Here is a 27,415-nt window from a genome sequence, read left to right as displayed (position 1 = left end):
TCGGCCATCTCTGCCTTCCTTCGGCTTCCTGATCAGCCTTCTCTTTTCAAGTCCCCAGTGGTTAATTGTTTCTTGAAAGCTGTAACTCATCTATTTCCTCCTATCACCTTCGTTATGCCTCAGTGGGACTTGAATCTGGTCTTAACCTTTTTAATGTGCGCTCCCTTTGAGCCACTTCACAACTGTCCTTTAAGGCTTCTGATGCTTAAAACTGCTTTCCTGGTAGCCACCACGTCTGCCAGACGGGTGAGTAAGCTCCAGGCTCTTTCCTTCAAGCCTCCTTTCCTGTCTGTCCATCCGGACAAGGTGGTTCTCAGGACTCGTCCAGCCTTCCTGCCCAAGGTTGTCACTGCCTTTTACATCGGGCAGACCATCACTTTGCCTACCTCCGCATCCTTCGAAAGAGGAGGAGAGGCTCCACCATCTGGACCCAAAACGTACGCTTTCCTTTTATCTGGATCGCACAAAACAGTTCTGGGTGCATGACCAGCTCTTTTTTGGCTACGTGGGCACCAGAAAAGGTTGGGCTGTACACAAAAGGACTATCTCCCGATGGGTCGTTTTGTATATCAAAGCCTGTTATTCTCTGGCAAAGAAGGAGCCCCCAGTGGGGCTGCGCGCCCATTCCACCAGGGCGACGGCAGCAACTACTGCTTTGGGACGTGGAGTTCCTATGAATGACATGTGTCAGGCAGATACGTGGGCTTCGTTGCATACCTTTACCAAACACTACTGCCTTGACAATCATGTCCGGAGAGACGGCTTCTTTGGCTGTTCTGTTCTCCAGGACTTTCTGGTGTGATCTTGGTTCGCAGACACAACTCTGGGGTTGGTATTGCTGGGGTATCTATTCTAAGGTAAGGAATCTATAACTAACGTGTTTCTTTCAGATGAACAAGTTGCTTACCTTCGGTAACGATATATCTGTAAGAAACATGAGTTAGTTATAGTTTTCTTACCGCCCCATCCATCCTCCCCGTTCTGCGAACTGATTTCTAGGGTTAAGGACATCCTTTCAGGGCCCTAGTTTTGTGCACCAGTGGTCAGTGTCTTGCATGGCTCTGTGTTTCTGGTGCGGAAAGTAGTATACATAACTAACATCAGCGCGCGAGGGCGGCGTCTAATTAGTTGCAACGATATCATCCCGGCGACCACGATGCCAACGACAGAAGCGGAGCCGACCGACGCCACCTTCCGATGCGCAGAGGTACTGCTGACGAAAAAACTTTCTGGATCCAGTCTGACGCCTGGGGGTAATTCTAAGGTGAGGAATCTATAATTAACTAATGTTTCTTACAGATATATTGTTACTGAAGGTAAGTAACTTGTTCTGTAAGTCTTACTGAAGCCTTTGCGTTGTCCTTGCGTCAATTTGCACAATGCAAGGACAGTGCAGAGGCTTAGTAAATCTCGGCCTTAGTGTTTGGAGTTGGCTTAGAGCAAATAGCCCTTGCTCCTTTAAAACAAATAGGTGTCAACGTAGATTCATTCACTTTGGATATATAGAAAACCTGCTATATAATACTCTTTCATTTTTGGGGCAGGTAAGCTCCCTTTCTTCTGATCATAAGACATTAGAGGAAGCTATTGTATTTTAATTCCCAGATAGCTGTCATATGCAGGGAAATGAACTTCAGCTTGTGGTTAGACCATCTTCTTTCCACAAAATGTGCCTGCAACTGTTTTGCTGCCAGTAACATTTGAGAAATTAGGTTTCCCTTTCTCTAAATGGTGGTTAAATGTTTGCCGTACTGGAGTTGCCAAACCTTTTAAGCTTCAGAATTTTGAGCTATATTGAAGATTTGTTATTATTATTATATGTTTTTAGATTTGCTTTATTGTTGCTATTTAGTTGTTACTCTGTTTTCCTTTATTCTCTTTCTGGGGGGAAGAAGGTGTAATATGGTTATATTGGGAGTCTATTGTGAGGTAATACATTGTTATTTGCCTATGATATGTATTCTGTTTGGAACGTACGGCATAGTTCTGAGAATGGTCATTCCTGGCCAGTACTCAGACCTCTCCAGATGTCTCCTGTGTCGTGGGTCCATTCTTTGGAATAAATCAACAGCTTCTACAGCCAACGACTCCAGTGGTTATTTTGGTGTTAGTGTTTTAGCCTCATACTTCACTTAGCTTAGTAGCAAGCAGGTCTTTTAGCGGGTAATAAAATACACGCAACCACCCTGTCAGACTTGTTGGCAAGTGGGGGCGTGGCTTCGTGCCCGAGGGATATGGCGGCACGCGGGTGAAGCTTTCCGGCGCGTCTCGGAGATTTCACGTTTCCCAATAGTCCTCTGCGACGTTGGTGACGAACACGGATGTCTAAAGGTCTGCTGAAAGCTATGTGACCCTCGGCGCATCACCTTGCAGCAAACAAGAAGTTTATTCAAGGAAGTGAGTTCTATCACGGCAACGCATTTTCGCGGCCGCCATTTTGTATTTTTACCGCGATTGTGCAGCTCCTCACAAATGAAGCCACAGCTACTAACAGACGCTTAACCTTGTCCTCAGCATGCCTAGGAATTGGAAAAGTTGTTATATTTCACTCTGGAGCCTTGGTTTTTAATGTTGAATCTCACTTCCAATATTTTGCTGAGGTAGCTGTGAAGAAACATATACGGCAGCCATTTTGTGGTTATTAGCAAACCTTCATAGCGTGAGTTTCTTTTCGCTCCCATATTGTTGATTTGAAGTAGGCACAAAGTATGCATCAACACCTTGTCTGCTTATATAATAGAGACTTCCTTGCTCAAACTTTAAAGCCATATTGATACAGTTGTTGAATTGACTTTCTTCTTCACAATTTTTTCTCTTATGTGATCTTCACCTCAACGTGCTCAATCTTCAGTATATCTGCCTCAGAAGGTAGTGTATAGACCACGCTTTATGGGCAGAACAAAGGCATCTCATCCTTTGCCATCTAAGCCAAAGCACATTTTTGTCAAAAATTCGAAGATCTTCACTGAGTTTTCTAAGTTGGGAGATTCTCTATTATCTACACCTCAAAGCTCAGAGATAACCATGGAAGCTTCACCTGCAGCTCTTGGGAAATCCATCACTAAACGCCTAAAAAAAGATCCTCCCTCGCCACCTAAATCAGTCTCGCCTGTGTCTCTGGAATTGTTGCTGGAGGAAATCAGGGCCCTTTGACCCTTTATGGAAGAGACTAACACCAAATTGCAAATCCTAACGGATAACTGGTCTCACCTTGATACAAGGGTCTCTGCGGTTGAACACAAAAGAAACTTGTGTTAATGTTTCTTAACTTCACTCTCAAGTCTCAACGCTCCAAAGACAGGTTGAGGATCTTGAAAATCGTAATAGACGAAACAACTTAAGTATCTACGGCCTGGGAGAAGGACTTGAAGGATCAGATTCTCTTACCTTTTTAAAATCGTTCCTCCCTAAATTACTTCATATGCCAGAGGGAACTATGCCTAACATTCAACGAGCACACAGGCTGGGGCATGCTCCATCTCATGCTACACCCTCACAAAGACCAAGTGGAGTCATCTTATACTTTTTAGAATACACAGATTTGTTAAAAGTATTATCACCGGTCAAAGCTTCTCCAAGAATTACATGGTCAGGCTCAACTTTATTTTTCGCACAGGACAATGCTAAAGCTACTGCTAACAGACGTAAGGCTTTTCTCAACATGAGAGCTGATCTTCGCTCGATGGGAGCCCGCTATGGCCTTTTTCACCCCTGTCTCTTCAAAGTTACGTACAACTACAGAACAACAACATACGAAGATCCGCTGCGTCTACAAAGTTTCATAAACGCATGCAAAACGGATGTTATGGATTCCTCAGGGCCTTCTTCTTCATTTAATGTTTGATTCTGTATTTTTTCCTTGCAGGATGTTTAGGTTTTGTTCTCTTCTTTACAGTATTTCATCATTTAAGATGTGATTTTCTTTGAATTTCGATAACCTTGCTGTTCTAACTAAGGTTCAATTTATGTCAATTTGTTCAATGTCGTTTCTGGTTTTTCTTGTTTCCGTGCATTCCAGTAATTATCCTAATTTTTATTATTCTTCGTCTCCACAGATTTTATACCCTTGTAACGTGGTATCTCCCTGACCCTCCGTTCGGTTGACCCTGGATGTGCCGTCTGTTCCATGTGGTTCCACCCCCTCTCCCGTGTCGCCCTGAACCTTCTTTATGTAGGTATGTTATCCTCCTGCACTTCTTTTTTATTTTTGCTCCTAGCTTTCCCTCTTTTTTCCTATCCAAATATTTTTCTCACTCTCTTCTCAGGTGTCGTTGATTTCTTTACTTCCTATGTCTTTCCTCATTATGTTCCTTCTCTCTTTCCAGCTATTTTCAATACTGATATTGTTATCCTCCAGCTTTCGTTATCAAGTATTTATATCATTATTCATTCAATTTCTCCTATTCTTCTTTTTAATTACATCTCCAGTTACATACCTATTCATTCAATTGTCTTTTCATATCAGTTTTACTGTTTGTTTGTATCACTCTCTATATCTCTATTCCTTCCTTTTCCAGTCATTGTGACTATATATATGATATTCTCCTTCTCTCATATTATTTATTATTGCCTCATTGAATTTGATTATTATTGTTCAATTTTTTCATTAATTATTTCTTCCAACATGCCATGCCGCTGAAATTAGTATCCTGGAACGTTAGGGGACTAAATTCTCCCATTAAAAGACAGAGAGTCTTAACCCACCTGGCCAAATCATCTCACGGAGGTTGAATCTTTAAAACTAAAAAAAGGATGGGTGGGGGAAATTTTCTTTTCCAAAGGTGACGGCAGACGTAATGGAGTCATGATTCTCTGTCGTAAATCGCTCCATGTTAAATTTATTTCACAAGAATCTGACACAGAAGGACACTGGCTTAATGTTAAACTATTGCTCCTACTGGTGGTGACTCCTCTTTCGGTATTCACAGAACTTAGGAGTCCTAACTTTAGAACTCCTAAATGCCTTCTGTGAATACCGAAAGTCTTAAAGTTAGGATGTTTCTCAGTTTAGGAGTAGTAAAGTTAGGAGTCCTAACTTTACTACTCCTAAACTGAGAAAAATCCTAACTTTAAGACTTTCGGTATTCACAGAAGGCATTTAGGAGTCCTAACTTTACGACTTTCGGTATTCACAGAAGGCATTTAGGAGTCCTAAAGTTAGGACTCCTAAGTTCTGTGAATACCGAAATGAGTAAGTGCCTTCTGTGAATACCAAAATGATTAAGTGCCTTCAAATGGTAGTAAGTTTAGGATTTGGTCTTAAGTTAGTTCTGTGAATCGGGCCCATCATTATTATCGGACCATGCCCCTATTTCAATTTGCCTGGACATATTACCCAAGGTTAATGCTCCCAAAATATGGCGTTTTAATAATACTCTTCTTTTGGATCCAGCATTTTCCTCTTCCTTTTCTACCTTCTTTAATGATTATTTCTTAATAAACCAAACTCACTCTCTATCCTTGTCAACTATTTGGGATGCCTTTAAGGCCTCAGCGAGAGATTTTATCATAAACTACGTAGCTAGAAAACGTAATTTCGCACGCAAATGTACTCATACTCTTTTCCAAGATATAAAGAGACTGGAGCACGCTTATTACACATCTAAATCAAAAGACGTTCTAGATGCTCTTATAAAAGCAAAATTACAGTTTAACAAAGAATCAACAGACAATGCTTCATTATATTTACTGAAATCTAGCGCAAAATTTTATGGTGGTAAAAATAAAGCAGGGAAATGTTGGCTAACTATTTGAAAAACAAGCATAACAAGTTAAACATTGAGTCTATTTATGATGAACAATCTGTTTTGAAATTCAAAGATGCAGAAATTTTGAATGAATTTTCCTTGTTTTATAAGTCATTGAATTTCTCGGAAACAAACCCCACAGACCTCACGTTGTCGCACTTTTTCTCCACTATACAAAAACCTCAGCAGATTTCTCCTAATTTATCATCCCTGGAATCCGACATAACACAACAGGAACTTTTGGATGCTCTCCAACATCTCAAGAAAGATAAGGCACCTGGACCAGATGGATTCACTGTCGAATTCTTTCTTAATTTCTCCAAATTATTAATACCCCAATTGCACTTCCTAATTAATTCTTTTAGTTCCTTGGAAAAATCCATTGGCTCTTTTTCAGAAGCACACATTTGCCTCATACCTAAAAAAGGCAAAGACCCAAAATACTGTAAAAATTATAGACCCATATCCCTTGTTAACATCGATTACAACATTTTCTCCAAAGCATTAGCCCTTCGTTTAGATTCCTATTTACCAAGTATATTAGGCAAGGAACAATCTGGCTTTGTTATGGGACGAGTAATCACAGACAATACACAACTCTTTTTCAACATCTTATCTAAAGCCTCACATCTAAAACAATCCCTTGCAGCAATAGCATTAGACACGGAAAAAGTGTTTGATAGAGTTGAATGGCATTACCTATTTTATACCCTCAAGTTGTTCGGTTTCGGTCCTTAAATTTATATCCATAATTACCATACTATATTCCAACCCACGCACTGCTGTATGCGTTAATGGTCTAATATCATCATTTTTTGATCTTGACAGAGGAGTATGTCAAGGATACCCTTTATCCCCTTTTCTTTTTAATTTGGCCCTTGAACCCTTTATTCCAAAAATCCGTCAAAATACACACATACATGGTTTTGAAACACCCACATCTCATATTAAACTTGCTGCATACGCTGATAACATTTTGCTTTTTATTTCAAACCCTAACGATTCGATCCCCGCCTTCTTAGCAGAGGTTCAATCCTTTTCCTCAATCTCTGGGTACAAATTAAATAGCGACAAATGCGAGATTCTACCCTTGACTAAATACACTTTTAAAGTAGATTTCACTCCAGCTAACTTCACATGGAAGTCCAATCATATTAAATATTTAGGACTACATTTCACGCCTACAATCCCAGGCACTGTGAGTTATGCATGAAAAAATGTATTCAGAAAATTTCGAAGCTTACAACTGAATGGCATCCCCTTTATCTATCCTGGTGGGGTGTTCTTGATACTATAAAGATGATGCTCTCCCCTATAGTGTTATACACCTTTTCCAATATTCCAGTCCCTATTTCTGCTAAATTATTTAAATCTGTTAACTCCATACTCTCCTCCTTTCTATGGAGTAACAAGAAACCCCGTATGTCTATCTCCAAACTAACCCGTCCTAAACCTGAAGGGGGAGTTAACTTTCCCAATTTTTCCGCTTATCAAAAAGCATTTCTGTTATGTCAAGCCTCATATTGGTTACTTTAATCTACAGCAGAGTATCCATTATGGACATTAGTTGAAAACTAGTTTTTATCTCCTTTTCTTTTCAAGAATACTTATCCTTTTCCCTCAAACCCCAAGCTCTATCCACTCCTTTATTTAAGCTTACCTCCAAACTCCTTGGCCAATCTTTTCCCCTCAACTCACGAGACTCTCGATTCTTTCCTTAGCTCAACTATATGGCACAACAAAACTTTGTTAATACGCAATAGACCCTTTTATTGGAAAACTTGGAGACAAAAAGGTTTAATATGGGTTCACCAATTATTCTCGAATTCAGAATTTATTTCCTTCTCCTCACTTAGGCAAATATATGATTTGCCTGCCTCATTCATTTCCAAATATTACACTCTTAGGAAAGCTGTGCTAGACACACACACTCAATTAGTTAGCACACCTTCTACAGTCCACACTTGCGATTCATCTAAAGATCTATGCACTCTTCTACACACTCTACCTAAAGCATTCACTATATATAACTTCCTACAATCTACTACTAAGATCAGGCAAAAATCGGAAATAGAGACTGCTTGGGAGAAAGCTCTTACTACACATTGGTCACTATCTGTGTGGAGCAGTATTTGGAGCAAGCTACGTAAGTCTTCAAGAGTAGCTAGTCTAACGCAAACACTGTTTTACATATATAACAGGCTTTTACTATCCCCGAACACCTTAAGTAAAAGATTTCCCAATGTACCGGATATTTGTTGGACCTGCACATCTCCAAACGCTGATTTGTTCCATATGTTATTTTCATGTTCACTAGTGCATAATTTTTGGAAACGCGTATGGTCTCAAATTAATTACATTTTTGGTACCAAAACAGTTCCTTTTCCGTCATTAATGTATTTTTAGGAAGTCTCTCACTGATCTGGAGCAAGTATACATTCAATGTCAAAATTATCGATTTATTAATAGCGGTTGCTTTTCAACAAATAACAAGGAATTGGAAAGACTTTATGAAAATTTCTTATAAAGCCTGGTGGTTCGATATTTGCCACAATCATAGGTTAGACACCTTCCTCACCTATCCTATACACATGGCTACAAAGCGTATTCAGTTATGGTCACCTGTTACAATGTTCTTTGATACATGTGCCAAGCAAGTGTCCTCATTACACCCTTCCCAACAAGAAGTACTTAAACCCCCATGAAGTCTCCGGATGTTCCTCAACTTTCTACTTGAATATTTACTACATTATTCTTTGTAATTTCATTGTTATTGTTTCTATTTATTAATCCAATTCATATATTTTTGTTGGAGTAAATATTGTGATTTAATGACTCATGATTAATTCTATGTATTGTATAATGACACCTTTATTCTTTCAATAAAACTTCTTTGAAACTTAAAAAAGAATTGTTGGCAAGTTTGTTTTCACAACTGATCCTTCATTTAGAAAAATATTCTCCCATCTACATTTTATGAAAATTTATTTTACATAATTTATAACATTATTATTTTTTACATGTAATTTTTCTGCATCTGTTACTATTTTTTTTAAATTCTCTTTACAACTAGCTTATTGCTTTTGCCAAAGAACTGCACGTTGAACTCAACCCAGAAGCTGAAAAGCTGATTCATGGCTATTACTTGGCAAGTCGAAGAGTTCGTACCGATTCCATGCATTCGTCAAAATTATCTACATCTGCTCTAAAGAACTTGTAAGTTCGTTTTATTCTTTGTTTCATATAGTGCTTGCTCTTGTTGTGATTTTGCACGTTGTCTATTTCAGGGACTGTCCAAGATTTTTTTTAATTAATGGAGTTTTGTTGGAAAAATTAGCTGTAGTCTTGTCTCAAGAATGTTTTCTTCTTGCTTGATGAACTTTAGCATGCATCAGTCATAAGCAGTATCCTCTTTGATTTGATGATCATCTTTCATAAAGGTTCCCGCTGCTCACATGGATTTAACAATATAGTGGGCTTGGGGGGCGTGGCTAATAGCCTGCCGAGATGGCCGTGTTTTGATTGATGTATAAATCCCCATATATCCGCACATCGATCTGAATACCAAGCTGCTTACAGAAATGAGAGAGACCCCGTCGATGCCTAGAAACGATAGTTTGCCAGATAAAGAAATACCTTTAGGCGAAGTGGAGACGCTGCTGAATACCTCCAAGGCCGTGCGGTGAGGCTGTATGCTAAGACTAGAACATTTTCCAGCTATCACGACAAGAATTTTAGATTCTATTAAGGACACGAAGGCGAGGATTATGCTGTCTCAATTTCTTTACTGAACTCACAGCAGCCAATTAAAAGTAAACTACACAAAGTAAAAAACATCATCTCCCATGAGGATTTGAACCACGCCTCCTCATAACAGCCAATGGCAACATGTCAAAGTAGAGAGACACCATCCTGGCTTCCTCTTTCTTTGCGAAAAACCAGTCCAAAAGTACGAGCAAAATTACAGTCCCAACTCTCAACTGAGAGATAACAGTTCCTTTGAATTCTCAACGGAGAATAAAATCCACAAATGCTGTGATCAACAGCTTCTCACAAGGCGGCGATCCAACTCCAGACGGAATATCACCTTAGTTCTTGTTAGAGTCATTTCCTGAAAATAGAAACAAGGTTGAAAATAGGGAAACCCACAAACTGGATTCTGTTAGGGTGGGCATGTAGTACTGTTATGAATATAACAATCAAAACAAATTAACAGTTGGCATAAACTGTCCCAACGGGTGGGATAAACCTCACCTCCTTGGCCTTAATAGAATCAAAAATTCTTGTCGCGATAGTTGGAAAATGTTGTACTCTATGTCAGGACCGGAGGCTTCTGATTATGCTGGTTCAAAGCTCATCAATAACAACAGAAGAAACATGAGAAATAGGCTTGTAATAAAACACTTTAAACATAGAATCAGTAGACCAGTCAGCTGCTTTCAGTATATCCTCTAAACGAGATCCCAACATGTAAGCCTTAGAGGCCATAGCTCCTCTAGCTGAATGAGCCCCATTTATCGAGATATCGATTCCAGCCTCGGACATCACCCATCTGACCCACATAGCCAAGGTGGTAGCTGAAACCGGTCTGAAAGGTTTTCGAATCGCTAAAAGTAACTGACCCAGCGGACCAGACCTATGTGCAAGAGTGCGTTCCTCATAACTCTTCAAATATTGCAAAACACATAATTTATTATTATGAGGAAAAGCAGGATACTCTACCGAACGTGACATTGTTTTAGTCCGTCTCGTGATGATAAAAGAGACACCCTGTGGAGAAAACATTCTGCCTGCCAGATCTAAAGCACGTACATCAGACACTCTGCGACAGGAGATTAAACATAGCAACATGGGAGGGAGGAGCCTAGCGCGCAACCAAGATGGCCGCGTAGGTGCGAGGCTCCCGAGGACCTCCGCGACCTCCTGAATTAATCCTGGCGATATCCTGTCCTTGTTGAGGGGACTGTGTTGGGGAACCCGAGCAGAGGCGCCACCCGTTTTTCGGGCTCGAATCGGACCCCGGACACCGGTGGGAGCACCGATCGAAGGTTGCGGCCTTCTCCTCGCCGGCCCCCCGGGTTGGAGTAGTGGGGCGATCCGGGGACATATTGAACAACAGCGCCGGGCAGGGCTGGGTGACTCGCGTACCCCGCACTTTCACTTTCGCTTTTGCGCCCTCCTTGCACTCAAGCGAGGCTGGGTTGCGGAGCCGGGTGAGGTGGTGTGGTCTTGTCCAGGAGCCCGGCCGACCCGCCGGCGGTGGGTTGACCTGCGGTTCGGTGGTCGCCCCCGCCCCCCCCCCGGAGCCCGTGAATTGGTATAGCGGCCCGTTTGAGGAGATTGGCACGGCGGTGGGAGAGCAAGCATGTCCACCAAACAAGATGGCGACCGGGCGAAGGTGAAGACAACCCGCCGTGGCACGGCGCACCAAGCTAATAGTATGGACCGCTACACGCTCCAGAAGGGTTCTCCGGAGACATTGCGCGCATCCCCGGTGGGCCCGACGGAGGCATCTGCTCATCCGGTGGATTTGACCCTCCGGGACGTCATGGGCGCCATTGCAGAGATGAAGGCCTCGGTGGACCAGCGTTTTGACACCCTAGCGCAAAAAATAGACTCGGTCCTGGTGGATGTGAGCCTTGTGAGGGCAGACTTGTCCAAAACGAACGACCGGGTCGATTCCCTGGCCCACACCACTACGAGCCTCACGACGGACGTGGTGGCCCTTCAGAAGGAGGTGCGCCGGCTTGGCCAGGCGAGCGCCCTGATGGACCGGCGACTGGAGGATTCCGAGGGTCGGGCCCGGAGGAATAATGTCCGTATTGTGGGGGTGCCGGAGGGACGAGAGGCGGAGGCGGAGGCGGCAGATCTTTTTGTGGAAGAATTGATCCTGACCCATCTCCAGCCCCGGGGGCTGAGTAAGCTTTTTGCGGTGGAGCGTGCTCACCGGGTCCCTGGGGGCAGACCTAAGACCGGTGCCCCGCCGCGGCCTCTCATTGCCCGGATTTTTAATTTTCGGGACAGAGATGCTATCCTCCAGACCTCCAGGCAACAGGGACCGGTCAAGCTTGACAACATGGATGTGCATTTCTACCCAGACTTTACTCCGGCGGTTCAGAAGCAGAGACAGAGTTTTCTTGGTGTTAAACGTCGCCTACGGGACCTGAACCTCAAGTACTCAATGCTTTTTCCAGCTAAGCTGAGGGTGGAGGTGGATGGTCGCACGCACTTCTTCGACCGGCCCGAGGCGGCTGGGGACTGGTTGGACACACTGCCTGGAGATCGGGGCCGGGGGGGCGGGGGGGGCGCGGCTGGCGAGGAGGGCCCGCCGGATCAGAATTGAGGGGTGACTGAATAGGCCTTGCTCTGGACGATGTTCCTTCACCATTTATTGATTGCATATGTTCCCCTCCTACGGAGGTCATGCGGGGTCTGTTGGGGGCTTCCCTCCTCCTCTGGGGGACTAGTTAGTTTTAGCTATGGGGCGACAGGCACACTGCACTTTGGGGGGGCTGTCTGGGCTCATGCAGGGGTGCAGGGAGGGGGGAGTTCTGTGGGGATGGGGGGGTGGGGGGGGTGTGTTGTTTGTTTGCACCGCAAGGCAAACCCGCTATTGTGTTGTTGTTCTTAAGATGCTCGGTGGGGGACGACCGATTGTTTCGACGTATGATGGGGGGTAGGGATTTGACTGTGTTGTCATGGAATGTTAACGGCCTGGGGGATAGGATTAAGCGTGGTGTGGTCCTGCAATACTTAAAACGTATTTCGCCGGGTGTTGTCTTCCTGCAGGAGACGCACCTTATGGGTGGCTCCTTTCATGCAATGAATCGGCGGGGATATCGTTTGGCGGCCCATTCTGGCTTCGCTTCGGGCTCGCGGGGGGTGGGCATTATGATCGGGAGCTCGCTCCCGTTGGAGATTGATGGGGTGCGCCATGATGGGAGGGGACGCTGCGCTGTTCTGGTGGGAGGAATGGAGGGTAGAGTGTTTATTTTTATATCAGTGTACGTCCCGCCTGGGTTACAAGCCACCACATTTGCGGATCTGGGGCACCTCCTTCTGGACCTTCCGAGTGGCCTGCTGGTGGTTGGAGGGGACTTTAATGCGGTAGCTTCTGGGTCTATGGATCGCCATCCCCCTAGGGACCTCCCCCGGGCACAGGCGTGGCTGCCCGGCCTTTTAGACACGCTGGGCCTGGTGGATTGCTGGCGATTAAAACATCCCGCACAGCGGCAGTACACCTTCCACTCGGGCGCCCATGGTAGCCTCTCGCGGCTTGATTACATCCTTGTCCCGGCGGCCCATGCAGGGAGGGTGGGGGAGGTGCGCCATCTGGCGCGGGGTATCTCAGACCACTCCCCATTGCTGTTACATTTCGATGTCTTCCCGAGGGGGGATGGCAGGGTGGCTCCAATCAATGCATGGTATTTGCGCGACCCCACCATTCGTGCCGATTTGATCAAATCCTTACGGCGATATTTCGACGAGAATGTGGGGTCGGTCCCTTCGGCCATCTCCCTGTGGGAGGCTTTCAAGGTAGTTCTAGGAGGGGAGGCCCTCTCCTTTATCTCCCATGCCCGGCGGCGCGAGCGGGAGGAGGTGACCCGGGTGGAGGCCGAGATTGCAGAACTGGAGGGTGACCTGGGGAGCGGGGTAACAGACGCCAAGCTGCATGTTCTACACCTAAAGCAGGCGGCCTGTCGGGCCCTCGTCACGGAGGCGGCCAGGGGCCTCAGTGGAGAGCAGCAGGGGCGATTGTATGATGTGGGTGATAAGGCTGGCAAATTGATTGCGTGGTTGGATAAGAGGGAGAGAGCGAGCCGCGTGGTTCCTTTGATTGAGAGTGTGGATGGTGCGTGTGTCACCGAGCCGGAAGCCATTGTTGCCTGCTTTGCGGACCATTTCCGCGAAGTCTACTCCCCGGTTTCCCCCTGCTCGGAGGAAGATTCCCATGCCCTGCTTCGAGACATCGCACTGCCCTCCCTTACGGTGGAGGACGGGGATTCGCTGGACGCTCCTCCCACCTCGGACGAAATCGCCTTGGCTATTCGCTCGGTTGCATCCGGCGGGGCCATGGGCCCCAATGGTATTCCCATTGAGCTATACAAGCTACGCCCGGATGTGTTGGCGCCCCACCTGCGCGCGATGTTCCTGGCGGCCCACTCGCAGGGTTCCCTCCCGCCGGACCAGCGTCTGGCCACAATTGTGGTGGTCCACAAGGAGGGGAGGCCCCGTGAACGGGTCACATCCTATAGGCCGATCTCGCTCCTGAACGCGGAGCCTAAAATCCTCGCCAAGGTGTTGGCCAACCGGTTGGTTGGCGTGGTGGGCGATTTGGTCCACCAAGACCAATCTGGCTTTATACCACACCGCAACACGGCGCTCAATCTGCGGCGCTTGCACGGGGTGCTCGCGCGTGTCCCATTTGTGCGGGAGCCGGCCATCTTGGCGTCCTTGGACGCCACCATGGCGTTTGACACGCTGGAGTGGCCATACATCTGGGCGATGCTGGCGAAATTTGGATTTGGACCGGGCTTTATCAGCTGGGTCAAATTGTTGTACTCGGGCCCATTGGCGCAGGTGGTGGTGAATGGGCGAGTCTCGGTCCCATTCGCGCTGGGGCGGGGCACGCGACAGGGTTGCCCCTTGTCACCTCTCCTGTTTGCACTGGCCCTGGAGCCCCTGGCGGAGTGGCTGCGGTGGCACCCTTCCATCCGTGGTCTCCGCTGGACCCCCGAGTATGAGGACCGTGTGTCCCTCTATGCTGATGATATCCTCCTGTATCTCGCCTCCCCGCGTAAATCACTGATCGTCCTGGTTGATGTTTTGCGCTCATTCGGTCGCAACTCAGGACTTGTCATCAACTGGGCGAAATCCTGTGTATACGTGCTTTCCGGGGAGGCTCCGGTCCTGCCACGGGACTGTCCGATCCAGATTGCCTCCCAGGGGTTTCGGTACCTGGGTATATATATCACTCTTGACCCGGAGGCCCGCTATGAGCGGAATTTGTTGCCCCCCCTCCAGCGCTTGAAGGAGGACGTGGTGCGCTGGCGGCGTCTGCCGCTTTCGCCGCTCGGCCGAGCGGCCTTGTTTAAAATGATGTCCTTGCCGCGCTTCCTCTACGCCCTCCAGAATACTATGGACTTGGTTCCAGCACGCTATTTCCGTGAGGTGGAGGGCCTCCAGCGGCGCCTGTTCTGGGACGGGAGGCCGCGCATTGCTCTAGCTAAATTGACGCTCCCGTGGTACGATGGGGGGGTCGCCCTCCCGGACATTAAACGGTATTACTGGGCCTCCCAACTGGCTGCAATTAATCATGGCCTTTACGGGCCCGCCTTGAACCCGGCGTTTGAGATGGACAAGATGCTCCTCCCCGGTGGCGACTACAATCGAGCGCTCTACTCTGCCGCGCCTGACTCCCGTCTGACGGGACCGACGCGTGTCATGGTGCGTGTCTGGCACGCGGCTAATGCAGCCATGGGGTGGAAGGACCGTTTGATCCGAACGTCACCGCTGTACGCGTCTGAGAGGTTGGGCTCCCTGTGGACGTCGAAGGGCTTCGAGAAGTGGGACACGATCGGAATCAGCACGGTGGGAGATCTCTGGACGAGGGGGGGATTCAAGACTTTTGCGGCGCTGCAGACGGAGTTTCAGCTGCAGGGCAGTGAGTACTTTCGGTACCTACAAGTCCGCCATGCGCTGGGCTCCGTCTTCCCGGATGTCGCGTCCATTCCGGAGTCTTCCCCCCTGGAGGACAGGGTGCTGGATGGCCATGTCCCAGACAGCACGATCTCCCTCGTATATAAAAAACTGATCAACGACAGATCGTGCCTGCTGACTAGTCTCCGCGAGGCCTGGGTCGCCGACGGGCTAGAGCTGGACGACGAGGATTGGATTTCCGCGGTGGCCTCTCCAAAAGAGGTGGCCATCCCGGCTCGCCTTCGTTTCGTCCAGCTTAAGATCCTTCACCGGGTTTACGTGACGGGGCCAAGGCTTTTACGTATGGGCTTTGCTGGTGACGGAATGTGTGGGCGTGGCTGTGGTGCGTTGGCAACTTTCATGCATATACTGTGGGGGTGCCCAGGGGTGGAGCGATTCTGGCGTGGTGTGCATGAGGTCCTGCGTGTGGTTACGCGTGTCGCGCTGTTGCCCGAAGCGAGAAGATGCCTGCTGAATGTGTGGGAACCAAATGACTATTCGGTCCCGCAGACGCGGTGGGTGACTCTGGGATACATGATAGCTAAGCGTGATATTGCTCAATTGTGGGGATCCCAGAGGCCCCCTGCGGTGTTGGCTTGGAAAGAACATATGGATTGGTGTATGTTTCGTGAAAAGGTGGTGTATGTGGCGAGGGGTAAGCCTGGGGCGTGGGTGAAAATCTGGGGCCCCTGGAACGCTTACCGCGGGGGTATTTGTGAGCCGCCACTGCTACCGGCTGCCTCGCCTGCTCCGTCTCCCTAGATGGTCCCCCTCCCTCGGCCGTGGGCACGCGGTCCCCCAGTCCCTGATATACTCCCATTCCCCTCGTCAGAGTTCTGCTGCTGGTTTGGATCCCCCACTTATGGAGCACATGCTGTCACTTGGATCGCGGGTTGCCTTGCGGGTGTGGTTTTTCGTGTTGTTTTGTTTTGAGAAAAGGGAACCGTACTGTGGGCATGGAGCTATGTGGCCTGCAACATTGCTATCTCCTGTTTCGCTACTCTGCACTGCCAAGAGACTCTTACTGTATGTATGCAATATGCTTTTGTCACTCTAGCGGCCGGCCGGGTGGTTGTAGGCCCATACCTGTAAATTTTTACAGACTGCAATAAACGGTTTAAAAAAAAAAAAAAAAAAAAAAAAACATAGCAACATGGTGAGCTTGGCAGATAGTTGTTTCAAAGAAAGGTCTGGATTATCTGGTCAAGACACCAGCAAAGAGAGAACCTTAGAAACATCCCATAAGGTTGAATATCTGGGTCGAGGGGGATTAGACACCCTGACACCCTTAAGTAACTTGCATACCAGAGGATGAATCCCCACCGTTTTGCCATCAATATGATCATGGCCTGCCGAGATAGAGGACCAGAAGTTATTAACAGACCTGTAGGCAAGGCCCGATTCCGCACATTCCGACAGAAAGTTCAAAATCTCTGTAACATCCGTTCCCACGGGATCCAACTGCCGTTGAAGGCACCAACCCACCCATCGCTTCCAGGCAGCTGAATATCGTTTCCGGGCGGATGGAGCCCAAGCTTGTTGTATAAAACCGGCAGCCGCCTGTGAAAGCCCTTCAATGCTCTCATGTCTCCAGAGAGCGTCCACACCTTGAGGGATAGTTGGTTCTGAAGGACCAGAAGGTGGCAAGCTCCCACTGGGTCCTGGAGAAGTGTCGGGAAGATTGGAAGCTGAAAAGAAAGATCCACGGACAATTCCAAAACGACCGAGTCTTCCACAAAGGTATCACCAACACTATGGATGTCGTCTGACGGCGGAGGAAGGCCGCCACTCTCGGAATCAAGCGGTACAAAAGGGGGTGGTGATGGACGGAGCATCAGAACCAATCAAACACTCACACCCAGTCAACAGATCTGGGTTTGATCCATCACCGTTCTTTAGCCCACTCTGCCACCCCAGTTCAGACATGGCCATATGCAAATCAGTCTGACCCTGTGCCTCATGGGAACAGTCCAGCCCGAACTGCCAAGCCATGCCTTCCCTGGACCGGAAACAAGCTTCCTAGGACCGGTTTCTGGCATTTCAGCCGTCTTCAGCCAGGCTTTCTTGAATCCAGTGGCAAAGTGAGCAAGGGACTCACGTCTGAGCATACCCTGCCAACTTATGGCGAACAAAGCGGTACAAAAGGGGGTGGTGATGGACGGAGCATCAGAACCAATCAAACACTCACACCCAGTCAACAGATCTGGGTTTGATCCATCACCGTTCTTTAGCCCACTCTGCCACCCCAGTTCAGACATGGCCATATGCAAATCAGTCTGACCCTGTGCCTCATGGGAACAGTCCAGCCCGAACTGCCAAGCCATGCCTTCCCTGGACCGGAAACAAGCTTCCTAGGACCGGTTTCTGGCATTTCAGCCGTCTTCAGCCAGGCTTGCTTGAATCCAGTGGCAAAGTGAGCAAGGGACTCACGTCTGAGCATACCCTGCCAACTTATGGCTAACAAAGCGGTACAAAAGGGGGTGGTGATGGATGGAGCATCAGAACCAATCAAACACTCACACCCAGTCAACAGATCTGGGTTTGATCCATCACCGTTCTTTAGCCCACTCTGCCACCCCAGTTCAGACATGGCCATATGCAAATCAGTCTGACCCTGTGCCTCATGGGAACAGTCCAGCCCGAACTGCCAAGCCATGCCTTCCCTGGACCGGAAACAAGCTTCCTAGGACCGGTTTCTGGCATTTCAGCTGTCTTCAGCCAGGCTTGCTTGAATCCAGTGTGCAAAGTGAGCAAGGGACTCACGTCTGAGCATACCCTGCCAACTTATGGCGAACAAAGCGGTACAAAAGGGGGTGATGATGGACGGAGCATCAGAACCAATCAAACACTCACACCCAGTCAACAGATCTGGGTTTGATCCATCACCGTTCTTTAGCCCACTCTGCCACCTCAGTTCAGACATGGCCATATGCAAATCAGTCTGACCCTGTGCCTCATGGGAACAGTCCAGCCCGAACTGCCAAGCCATGCCTTCCCTGGACCGGAAACAAGCTTCCTAGGACCGGTTTCTAGCATTTCAGCCGTCTTCAGCCAGGCTTGCTTGAATCCAGTGGTAAAGTGAGCAAGGGACTCATGTCTGAGCATACCCTGCCAACTTATGGCGAACAAAGCGGTACAAAAGGAGGTGGTGATGGACGGAGCATCAGAACCAATCAAACACTCACACCCAGTCAACAGATCTGGGTTTGATCCATCACCGTTCTTTAGCCCACTCTGCCACCCCAGTTCAGACATGGCCATATGCAAATCAGTCTGACCCTGTGCCTCATGGGAACAGTCCAGCCCGAACTGCCAAGCCATGCCTTCCCTGGACCGGAAACAAGCTTCCTAGGACTGGTTTCTGGCATTTCACCCGTCTTCAGCCAGGCTTGCTTGAATCCAGTGGCAAAGTGAGCAAGGGACTCACGTCTGAGCATACCCTGCCAACTTATGGCGAACAAAGCGGTACAAAAGGGGGTGGTGATGGACGGAGCATCAGAACCAATCAAACACTCACACCCAGTCAACAGATCTGGGTTTGATCCATCACCGTTCTTTAGCCCACTCTGCCACCCCAGTTCAGACATGGCCATATGCAAATCAGTCTGACCCTGTGCCTCATGGGAACAGTCCAGCCCGAACTGCCAAGCCATGCCTTCCCTGGACCGGAAACAAGCTTCCTAGGACCGGTTTCTGGCATTTCAGCCAGGCTTGCTTGAATCCAGTGGCAAAGTGAGCAAGGGACTCACGTCTGAGCATACCCTGCCAACTTATGGCGAACAAAGCGGTACAAAAGGGGGTGGTGATGGACGGAGCATCAGAACCAATCAAACACTCACACCCAGTCAACAGATCTGGGTTTGATCCATCACCGTTCTTTAGCCCACTCTGCCACCCCAGTTCAGACATGGCCATATGCAAATCAGTCTGACCCTGTGCCTCATGGGAACAGTCCAGCCCGAACTGCCAAGCCATGCCTTCCCTGGACCGGAAACAAGCTTCCTAGGACCGGTTTCTGGCATTTCAGCTGTCTTCAGCCAGGCTTGCTTGAATCCAGTGTGCAAAGTGAGCAAGGGACTCACGTCTGAGCATACCCTGCCAACTTATGGCGAACAAAGCGGTACAAAAGGGGGTGATGATGGACGGAGCATCAGAACCAATCAAACACTCACACCCAGTCAACAGATCTGGGTTTGATCCATCACCGTTCTTTAGCCCACTCTGCCACCCCAGTTCAGACATGGCCATATGCAAATCAGTCTGACCCTGTGCCTCATGGGAACAGTCCAGCCCGAACTGCCAAGCCATGCCTTCCCTGGACCGGAAACAAGCTTCCTAGGACCGGTTTCTAGCATTTCAGCCGTCTTCAGCCAGGCTTGCTTGAATCCAGTGGTAAAGTGAGCAAGGGACTCATGTCTGAGCATACCCTGCCGACTTATGGCGAACAAAGCGGTACAAAAGGAGGTGGTGATGGACGGAGCATCAGAACCAATCAAACACTCACACCCAGTCAACAGATCTGGGTTTGATCCATCACCGTTCTTTAGCCCACTCTGCCACCCCAGTTCAGACATGGCCATATGCAAATCAGTCTGACCCTGTGCCTCATGGGAACAGTCCAGCCCGAACTGCCAAGCCATGCCTTCCCTGGACCGGAAACAAGCTTCCTAGGACTGGTTTCTGGCATTTCACCCGTCTTCAGCCAGGCTTGCTTGAATCCAGTGGCAAAGTGAGCAAGGGACTCACGTCTGAGCATACCCTGCCAACTTATGGCGAACAAAGCGATACAAAAGGGGGTGGTGATGGACGGAGCATCAAAACCAATCAAACACTCACACCCAGTCAATCAAGCAAGCCTGGCTGAAGACGGCTGAAATGCCAGAAACAGGTCCTAGGAAGCTTGTTTCCGGTCCAGGGAAGGCATGGCTTGGCAGTTCGGGCTGGACTGTTCCCATGAGGCACAGGGTCAGACTGATTTGCATATGGCCATGTCTGAACTGGGGTGGCAGAATGGGCTAAAGAACGGTGATGGATCAAACCCAGATCTGTTGACTGGGTGTGAGTGTTTGATTGGTTCTGATGCTCCGTCCATCACCACCCCCTTTTGTACCGCTTTGTTCGCCATAAGTTGGCAGGGTATGCTCAGACGTGAGTCCCTTGCTCACTTTGCCACTGGATTCAAGCAAGCCTGGCTGAAGACGGCTGAAATGCCAGAAACCGGTCCTAGGAAGCTTGTTTCCGGTCCAGGGAAGGCATGGCTTGGCAGTTCGGGCTGGACTGTTTCCATGAGGCACAGGGTCAGACTGATTTGCATATGGCCATGGCTGAACTGGGTTGGCAGAGTGGGCTAAAGAACGGTGATGGATCAAACCCAGATCTGTTGACTGGGTGTGAGTGTTTGATTGGTTCTGATGCTCCGTCCATAACCACCCCCTTTTGTACCGCTTTGTTCGCCATAAGTTGGCAGGGTATGCTCAGACGTGAGTCCCTTGCTCACTTTGCCACTGGATTCAAGCAAGCCTGGCTGAAGACGGCTAAAATGCCAGAAACCGGTCCTAGGAAGCTTGTTTCCGGTCCAGGGAAGACATGGCTTGGCAGTTTGGGCTGGACTGTTCCCATGAGGCACAGGGTCAGACTGATTTGCATATGGCCATGTCTGAACTGGGGTGGCAGAGTGGGCTAAAGAACGGTGATGGATCAAACCCAGATCTGTTGACTGGGTGTGAGTGTTTGATTGGTTTTGATGGCCTGTCCATCACCACCCCCTTTTTTACCACTCTCGGAATCAAGGCAAAAGGAGGAAACGCATAATTCCTCCGTGGTCCCCACTGGTGAAGGAACGCATCTGTTCCCATCGCCATCGGGTCCGGTCTCCAGCTGAAGAACAATGGGAGCTGCGCATTGAGGCGAGAGGCGAAGAGATTTATCTGGCAGGGGCCCCCCATATTCATGATCTCTGCAAACATTGTGGGGTGAAGCCTCCAGTCGCTGTAGTCCCTGAGGAACCTGGAGTTCCAATCCGCCACCTGGTTAAACTTGCCCGGCAGATACTCTGCTATGACATTGATCTTGTGGTCTAGGCAGAAGTGCCAGAACTCCTTCACTATATTGACCAACATACGGGACTTCGTTCCCCCTAGACGGTTGATATATCTCACCGCCGACACATTGTCCATCCGAAGGAGGATGCAGCAATTGCTCCTCGGGGGAGATATTGACCTTATCGCAAAAGAGCCTGCCAGTAGCTCGAGGCAGTTGATGTGCAGCTTTAACTGGTCTGCTGACTAACGTCCGCCTGTGGCAAAGTCTCCACATCGAGTGCCCCAGCCCCAGCGGCTGGCGTCGGACTCGACAATGACGTCTGGGGGTGCGCCAAAGATCGCCCTTCCGTTCCAAACCGTCATGTGTTCCAGCCATCAAAGAAGCTCTTCTCGAGTGTCCGGAGACAAGGGGATGATGTGGTCGAAATGAAATTTCTTTTGAAGATAATAAATCTTGAGGCGTTTAAGGGTCCGATAATGCAGAGGGCCCGGGAAGATAGCCTGGATGGAGGAGGCCAGAAGGCCCACTATTCTCGCCAGAACCCTCAAGGAAATCATTTGTTTGGAAAGGGTGGATTTGGTTTCCCTTCTGATAGACCTGATCTTGGTCAATGGGAGGAGAAGTTGTGCAGAAACTGAAATAATAAGAATGCCCAGGAACTCTATCTGTTGGCTCGGAATTATCATTGACTTTTTGGTGTTTATGACGAAGCCCAGATCCTGTAAAAGAGACATCGTCCACTCCAAGTGAGTGAGGAGAAGATTCTGATCTTGCGCCAGGATTAGCATATCGTCGAGGTAAACAATCAAACGCACTCCCATTTCCTGAAGGCGAGAAATTACCGGTTTCAAGAGCTTGGTGAAAACCCACGGGGCTGATGACAGGCCAAAGGGGAGCGAGCGATAATGGTACCATTGCCCTTTCCATTGAAATTGCAGGAATTTCTGATGTAAGGGGCTAATGGGGACCGTGAGGTAGGCATCTTCCAGGTCCAACCGGACCATCCAGTCTTTCTCCAGCAGGAGATCTCTTAGAAGATGGATGCCTTCCATCTTGAAATGTCTGTAGACTACAAATGGATTGAAATCCCTGAGGTTTAAGACTAACCGTTGACCTCCTCCCTTCTTTTGTACCAGGAAGACGTTGCTGCAAAATACTCCGGGAATGAAGGATCCTGCGGCAATAGCCCGCTTGGCCAAAAGCTCTTGTAGTTCGGAGTCTATAAAAATCTGTTCTTGAAGGGAAAATAGGAGAGGGCTAGGAGGGGTCACCTGACATGGGGAATCCAGAAGTTCTATCTGATAACCCTGAACAGTTTGAAGTATCCACACATCTGTGGTGAGTCGCATCCAATTCACAACAAACTGCAACAATCTTGCCCCGAGGGGAATCGTCGGACACACAGGACTTACCAGAAGACTGGGATTCAAAGTTTTTGTAGCCACGGTTAACACCTCTGTTGAAGCAGCCCCTGTAGCCTCGAGACCTGGAAGGATAGAAGCCGGCCTGTTCTGGCTCTTGGGAGTAACCCCTGCGTCTGGGTGTGAACCCCTGCTGAGGACTGGGGTTGGAGTAGCGGCCGGTCGAGCATCCTCTGCCACGCCCGGCCCTACCAGAGACCTGATGAAACACTCTTTTCAATGAGGATTGCGACTTATCCAGGGAGGCGAAGGTACTCACAAATTTGGCAATGTCCTTTACAAATTTCTCGCCAAAAAGCTGTCCTTCAGCCAGAGGGCCCGGTTCAGCCGAGGCCAACTCCACCAATTGAGGATCAATTCTAAGCAGGACAGCTTGCAGATCGCTCTTTACGCCCATCCAGCCAGGACTTCGGGGTGAATAGCGGCACCCGTCTCCTGCGCCTGGAGGGCCAGTTCAAGAATTTTGGCACGAGGACCTGAAAGGTCTAGCACCTTGTCCTGGCATGCCCGAAGTGCGCGATCAATCCCTTTCTTCGGATCTTTTTTTTACTTTTTCAAAAAGGTGGTCATAGAGGAATCTATGTCTGGGGTAAGCGCCACCTTATGAGCTAAATCAGGACGAAGGCATTCAGATTTCAATCGAGCCCTTACGTCCTTGTCGAAATTCCTACGTAAATGTGTCTGCATGTAATCTGCAACTGCAGGTGGAGGGACCCAATCAGCTGAACGTAGGTGGACAATGTCCGAGGGATCGAACATAAAGGGGGAGGGCTGGGTGGGGGAAGAGGAATGTTTGCACTTCTTAGCACATTTACGAGGTCTAGACTCTTGAGATGAGTCTGTATCGGTGCCTGTGTCGGAAGTGGTATCGTGAGTCTGGACAGGGAAAGAAGAGGGTGGAAGTGGAAGGGCCGGGACGCTATCTTGGGCCTGCTCATTAGACTTATAGAGCCTCGAGTACGTGTGTGCATGTGGCCAGGGAAGACCAGGGGGTTCTGGGGTGGGAACTGGCGCAGGGCCAGAGGAAGATCTTGAGGGAGGGGGGTTGGAAGGAACAAGAATATCTAATTTCTGAGCAATGGGAAGCAAGGCAAAGGAAAGCGCCTTATGAAGCTTGGCATCCAACTTTTTATCAATAATGTCTTCTATCGACTCATCATAATAATAATCATCTCCATCACCCTTGTCTTCACACGCAGCTACCTCCTCTTGGTAGAATTCGCATTCTGCCATTTCCAAGGCGAATATTCACAATATTGAATCACAAATCCCCAGAGGGAAGGACAATTATCAGCCCACACAAGGAGTAGGGCGTTGTTAGGAAGCAATGCCGGGGCAAAGGAGCCAATGAAAGTAATATAACAGTCACCAATGGGAGGTATAGTCCATGACTAATGGAGGGAGAAAAAAACCCCACCTGCCTGAGTAGAGCAGAGGTGCCAAAAATTAATTTCCAGGTGCCCTGGAACTCAAGGGATTAATGCCTAGTGAGATCTCAGCCTAAACGCTGCCTTATCTTGAGTGAAATGGCCCGTTAGGACATCCAATGCCAGCTGCGTAACTCCCCTGTTCAGCCTGGGGCAGGGCGTCGGTCCGGCAGTAATTGAGGGAGCCGCACGCGCACACGGGCGCGTGCGGGCTCCCGAGACACATGCTGGCAGCCCAGCCGGGCCCCGGCGTGTATCTCGGTCCCAACGGGGGGGGGGCAATCCCCTCCGCCCGCCAAACGCGAGGGTGTAAGTCAGCAGCGCTGGTGGCAGCAAGGAAAGCGGGGACAAAACCTAAGCGCAACACGCGCTTCAACAACAGAGGAAGGGGAACGAAACGCGCGGTGAAAGCAGAGCGTTCCCCGGCTCCGATACACAAGTGAGTGATCGCGCTGCAACGCGCGCTGGCAAACGGAGCAAACCAGGGCTCCTACACGCAGGGAATAATCGTGTCCAGCGCGCACCGGGAAAAAGAGCGTCCCGGTGCTCGGAATGCAAGCAGGGAAAATACGCTGCGCGGCTCGAAAGCTGAGCGCAAGGCACAATAAGCTCACACACAACAAATGCATAAAGCGGTAACAATAAGTGAAAAGGCCATAAAGCCAAGTCGAAGTAACAAAGTAGAGAGACACTTATCTTGACTGCGGGAGCAGCAAAGAAAGAGGAAGCCAGGATGGTGTCTCTCTACTTTGTATACTTTGACATGTTGACATTGGCTGTTATGTGGAGGCGTGGTTCACAGCCTCATGGGAGATGATGTTTTTTACTTTGTGTAGTTTACTTTTAATTGGCTGCTGTGAGTTCAGTAAAGAAATTGAGACAGCATAATCAGAGCCTCCGGTCCTGACATAGAATCAGCATGGTGTAGACGTTCTTGCAGAGAAGATGTAAGCCTGGTGAGGAGTGGATCGACGATGCCTCGCAGGAGCTGCTCCTGCCGCTACCAGTGTGTCCGGGAGGGGGCCCGTGGAGTGCGACGGAGCGAAGGTGGAGGAAGGAGGCGATGCTGGGCACGCCCGCGAAGGATGTCAACCGCGGTGAGTGCGCAAGCAACAGCGGTGCTGGAAACTTGTCTGATCGGAGGTGAAAGCTGCAGTGCCGCACGGGACCGCAATAAATAAAAGCAGCGGCCAATCAGGGCTCAGATTGGCACGCCAGAGACAGCAAATAGGTCGGAGGCAGCCTCAAATAAAACTGAATCCATAGACGCTTTCCAATCAAACAGAGACTGAGTCCATTGGGCCCAGAAGGCTGTGAGGCCTAGTGCAGGCGCCGAGGGGAAGGAGAGTGCTACCCTCCCCCCCCCACGAGCGTGATTTCAGAGGGTGCAACAGAGACTAAACAGAGTGCAACATCATAAAGGGCCCTCACTTTGTAGTAAGTGCGACGTTGCTAGCAATCTATCCACAGATAGCAGGGCCAGGAAGAAGCTGCCCTGAAAGAGAAGGAGAGACCTTACTGGTGATGTGGCTCCAGTACTACACTTTTGGACATACCACACCTATTAGCAGCTAAACAAACAATACTGACGAGCTGTAAGAACAAGATACCACACAGGAGTGGATCACTAAAGATTGCAAAATCTTGAGTTGCCGAGAGACACCATATTAACTCGACAGAGCAAACAAACGGGATAGACCTGGCCTAACGAAATGTTGAATCACAAAGTTCTCCCTGTGATGCATCAGATGAAACTCGACAAATTTGCACAGCCTAAATAGGATGCCTGAAGGCTACGGGGAGGGGAGCAATAGCACCAGCTATGTGCAGACTAGGATGTCCTTACTCTGAAAGACGTAATGGCACAAATTCAGAGAGTTTACTCGGTCCTAGAGAGTAAAATCGACCCAGTAGCCCAGAAGTAACACTTATTCACACGGATCTCCGCAACCTGGGTGCCCGGGTTAAAGTCACTGAAGTCTCTATCACTAAACTTCAATCTACCACTAAGACACTGGAAACTCAGGTAAGGAGCTCTATTCTACTACAGCAACGCTAGAAGCGAAACCTGAAGATTTGGAAGGGCGTGCACGCGGAAACAATGTTCGAATCCCGGGGGTACCAGAGAAGGCAGAAGGCCCAGCTTATGGACCTCTTTGTGGATGATCTTATTTCAAACCACCTACAGCCACGTGGTCTCTCCAAATATATTTCGGTGGAGCATGCCCATCGGGTTCCAGGGGGCCCGCCGCATCCGGGGGTGCCGCGACGTCCCATAGTGGCGAGAATCTTCAACTACAGAGACAGAGATGCAATACTGCAAACTGCCCGCTATGCCCCTCCGCTCAAATATGATAATGCCACAATTACCTTTTTTCCAGACTGCACGATTAAAGTCCAAAGACTGAGGCGTTCTTTCCTTGAGATGAAAAAGATACTGCGAGAAAAAGAATTTAAATACGCATTGCTATTCCCGGCCAAGCTCAGGGTGGAGGCGGAGGGAAAGACGTGGTTCTTTGGCTCATCGGAGGAAGCCTGAGACTGGCTAGATGGATAGCGACATCCTGGAAACAGAAGATCAAATGCGTACTGTCAGAAAAATACTAAGGAGAGATGTGGACAGGCGCTACAACACCGCCAAAAGGCAGGAGAGGCGGAACAGATACCTTCTGAAGAGATTCCACCATAGAAACATAACACCCGGGCCTGAGGTTATCACACATCTGGATAAATATTGTAGAAACTTGTGTAGTCATAATGGACCTGCCTCCAAATACCAGATCTACTGGGGATTCCGTGGCCTGATCGAATGCTTACTTCTTTTGTCCCTAATCCAGAGTTGTTTCTGTAGTAAACTGATGTCAAAAGGGCCTGGGACTTTGTAGTGACCTGTTTAGACAGCTACAACATGGTAAAAAAGGTTACATATTTTCTTTGGAATGAGGGGGCGAACAGACTGGTTAGGGCATGTCCTCCTGTGGTTAGTCATGAATGAGGGATGGAGCACACAGGTGCTCTGCAATGTTGGGGGGGTGGGCAGTTTTGAGTCCACGCTGCAGAGAGGCCGGGAGGAGGAGGT

General features: G+C 48.7%; 1 protein-coding gene across 2 annotated transcripts in view; it reads left to right on the top strand.

The window, feature by feature from the left end:
- The window catches only part of MCMDC2 (minichromosome maintenance domain containing 2), a 1,176,074-nt gene that overhangs the window by 1,003,932 nt on the left and 144,727 nt on the right, over positions 1–27,415 (top strand). For both annotated transcript variants that reach the window (XM_085604114.1, XM_085604113.1), the window contains one exon: positions 8,821–8,963. In XM_085604114.1, coding sequence (XP_085460240.1) covers positions 8,821–8,963 — 143 coding nt within the window. The remainder of the gene's footprint in view (positions 1–8,820; positions 8,964–27,415) is intronic.

The sequence above is a fragment of the Triturus cristatus genome, chromosome 5_1 (assembly GCF_964204655.1).
Source record: "Triturus cristatus chromosome 5_1, aTriCri1.1, whole genome shotgun sequence".
In the NCBI taxonomy this organism is placed as follows: domain Eukaryota; kingdom Metazoa; phylum Chordata; class Amphibia; order Caudata; family Salamandridae; genus Triturus; species Triturus cristatus.
Note: the sequence above shows the minus strand (reverse complement) of the source record. Positions and strands in the feature narration are given on the sequence as shown.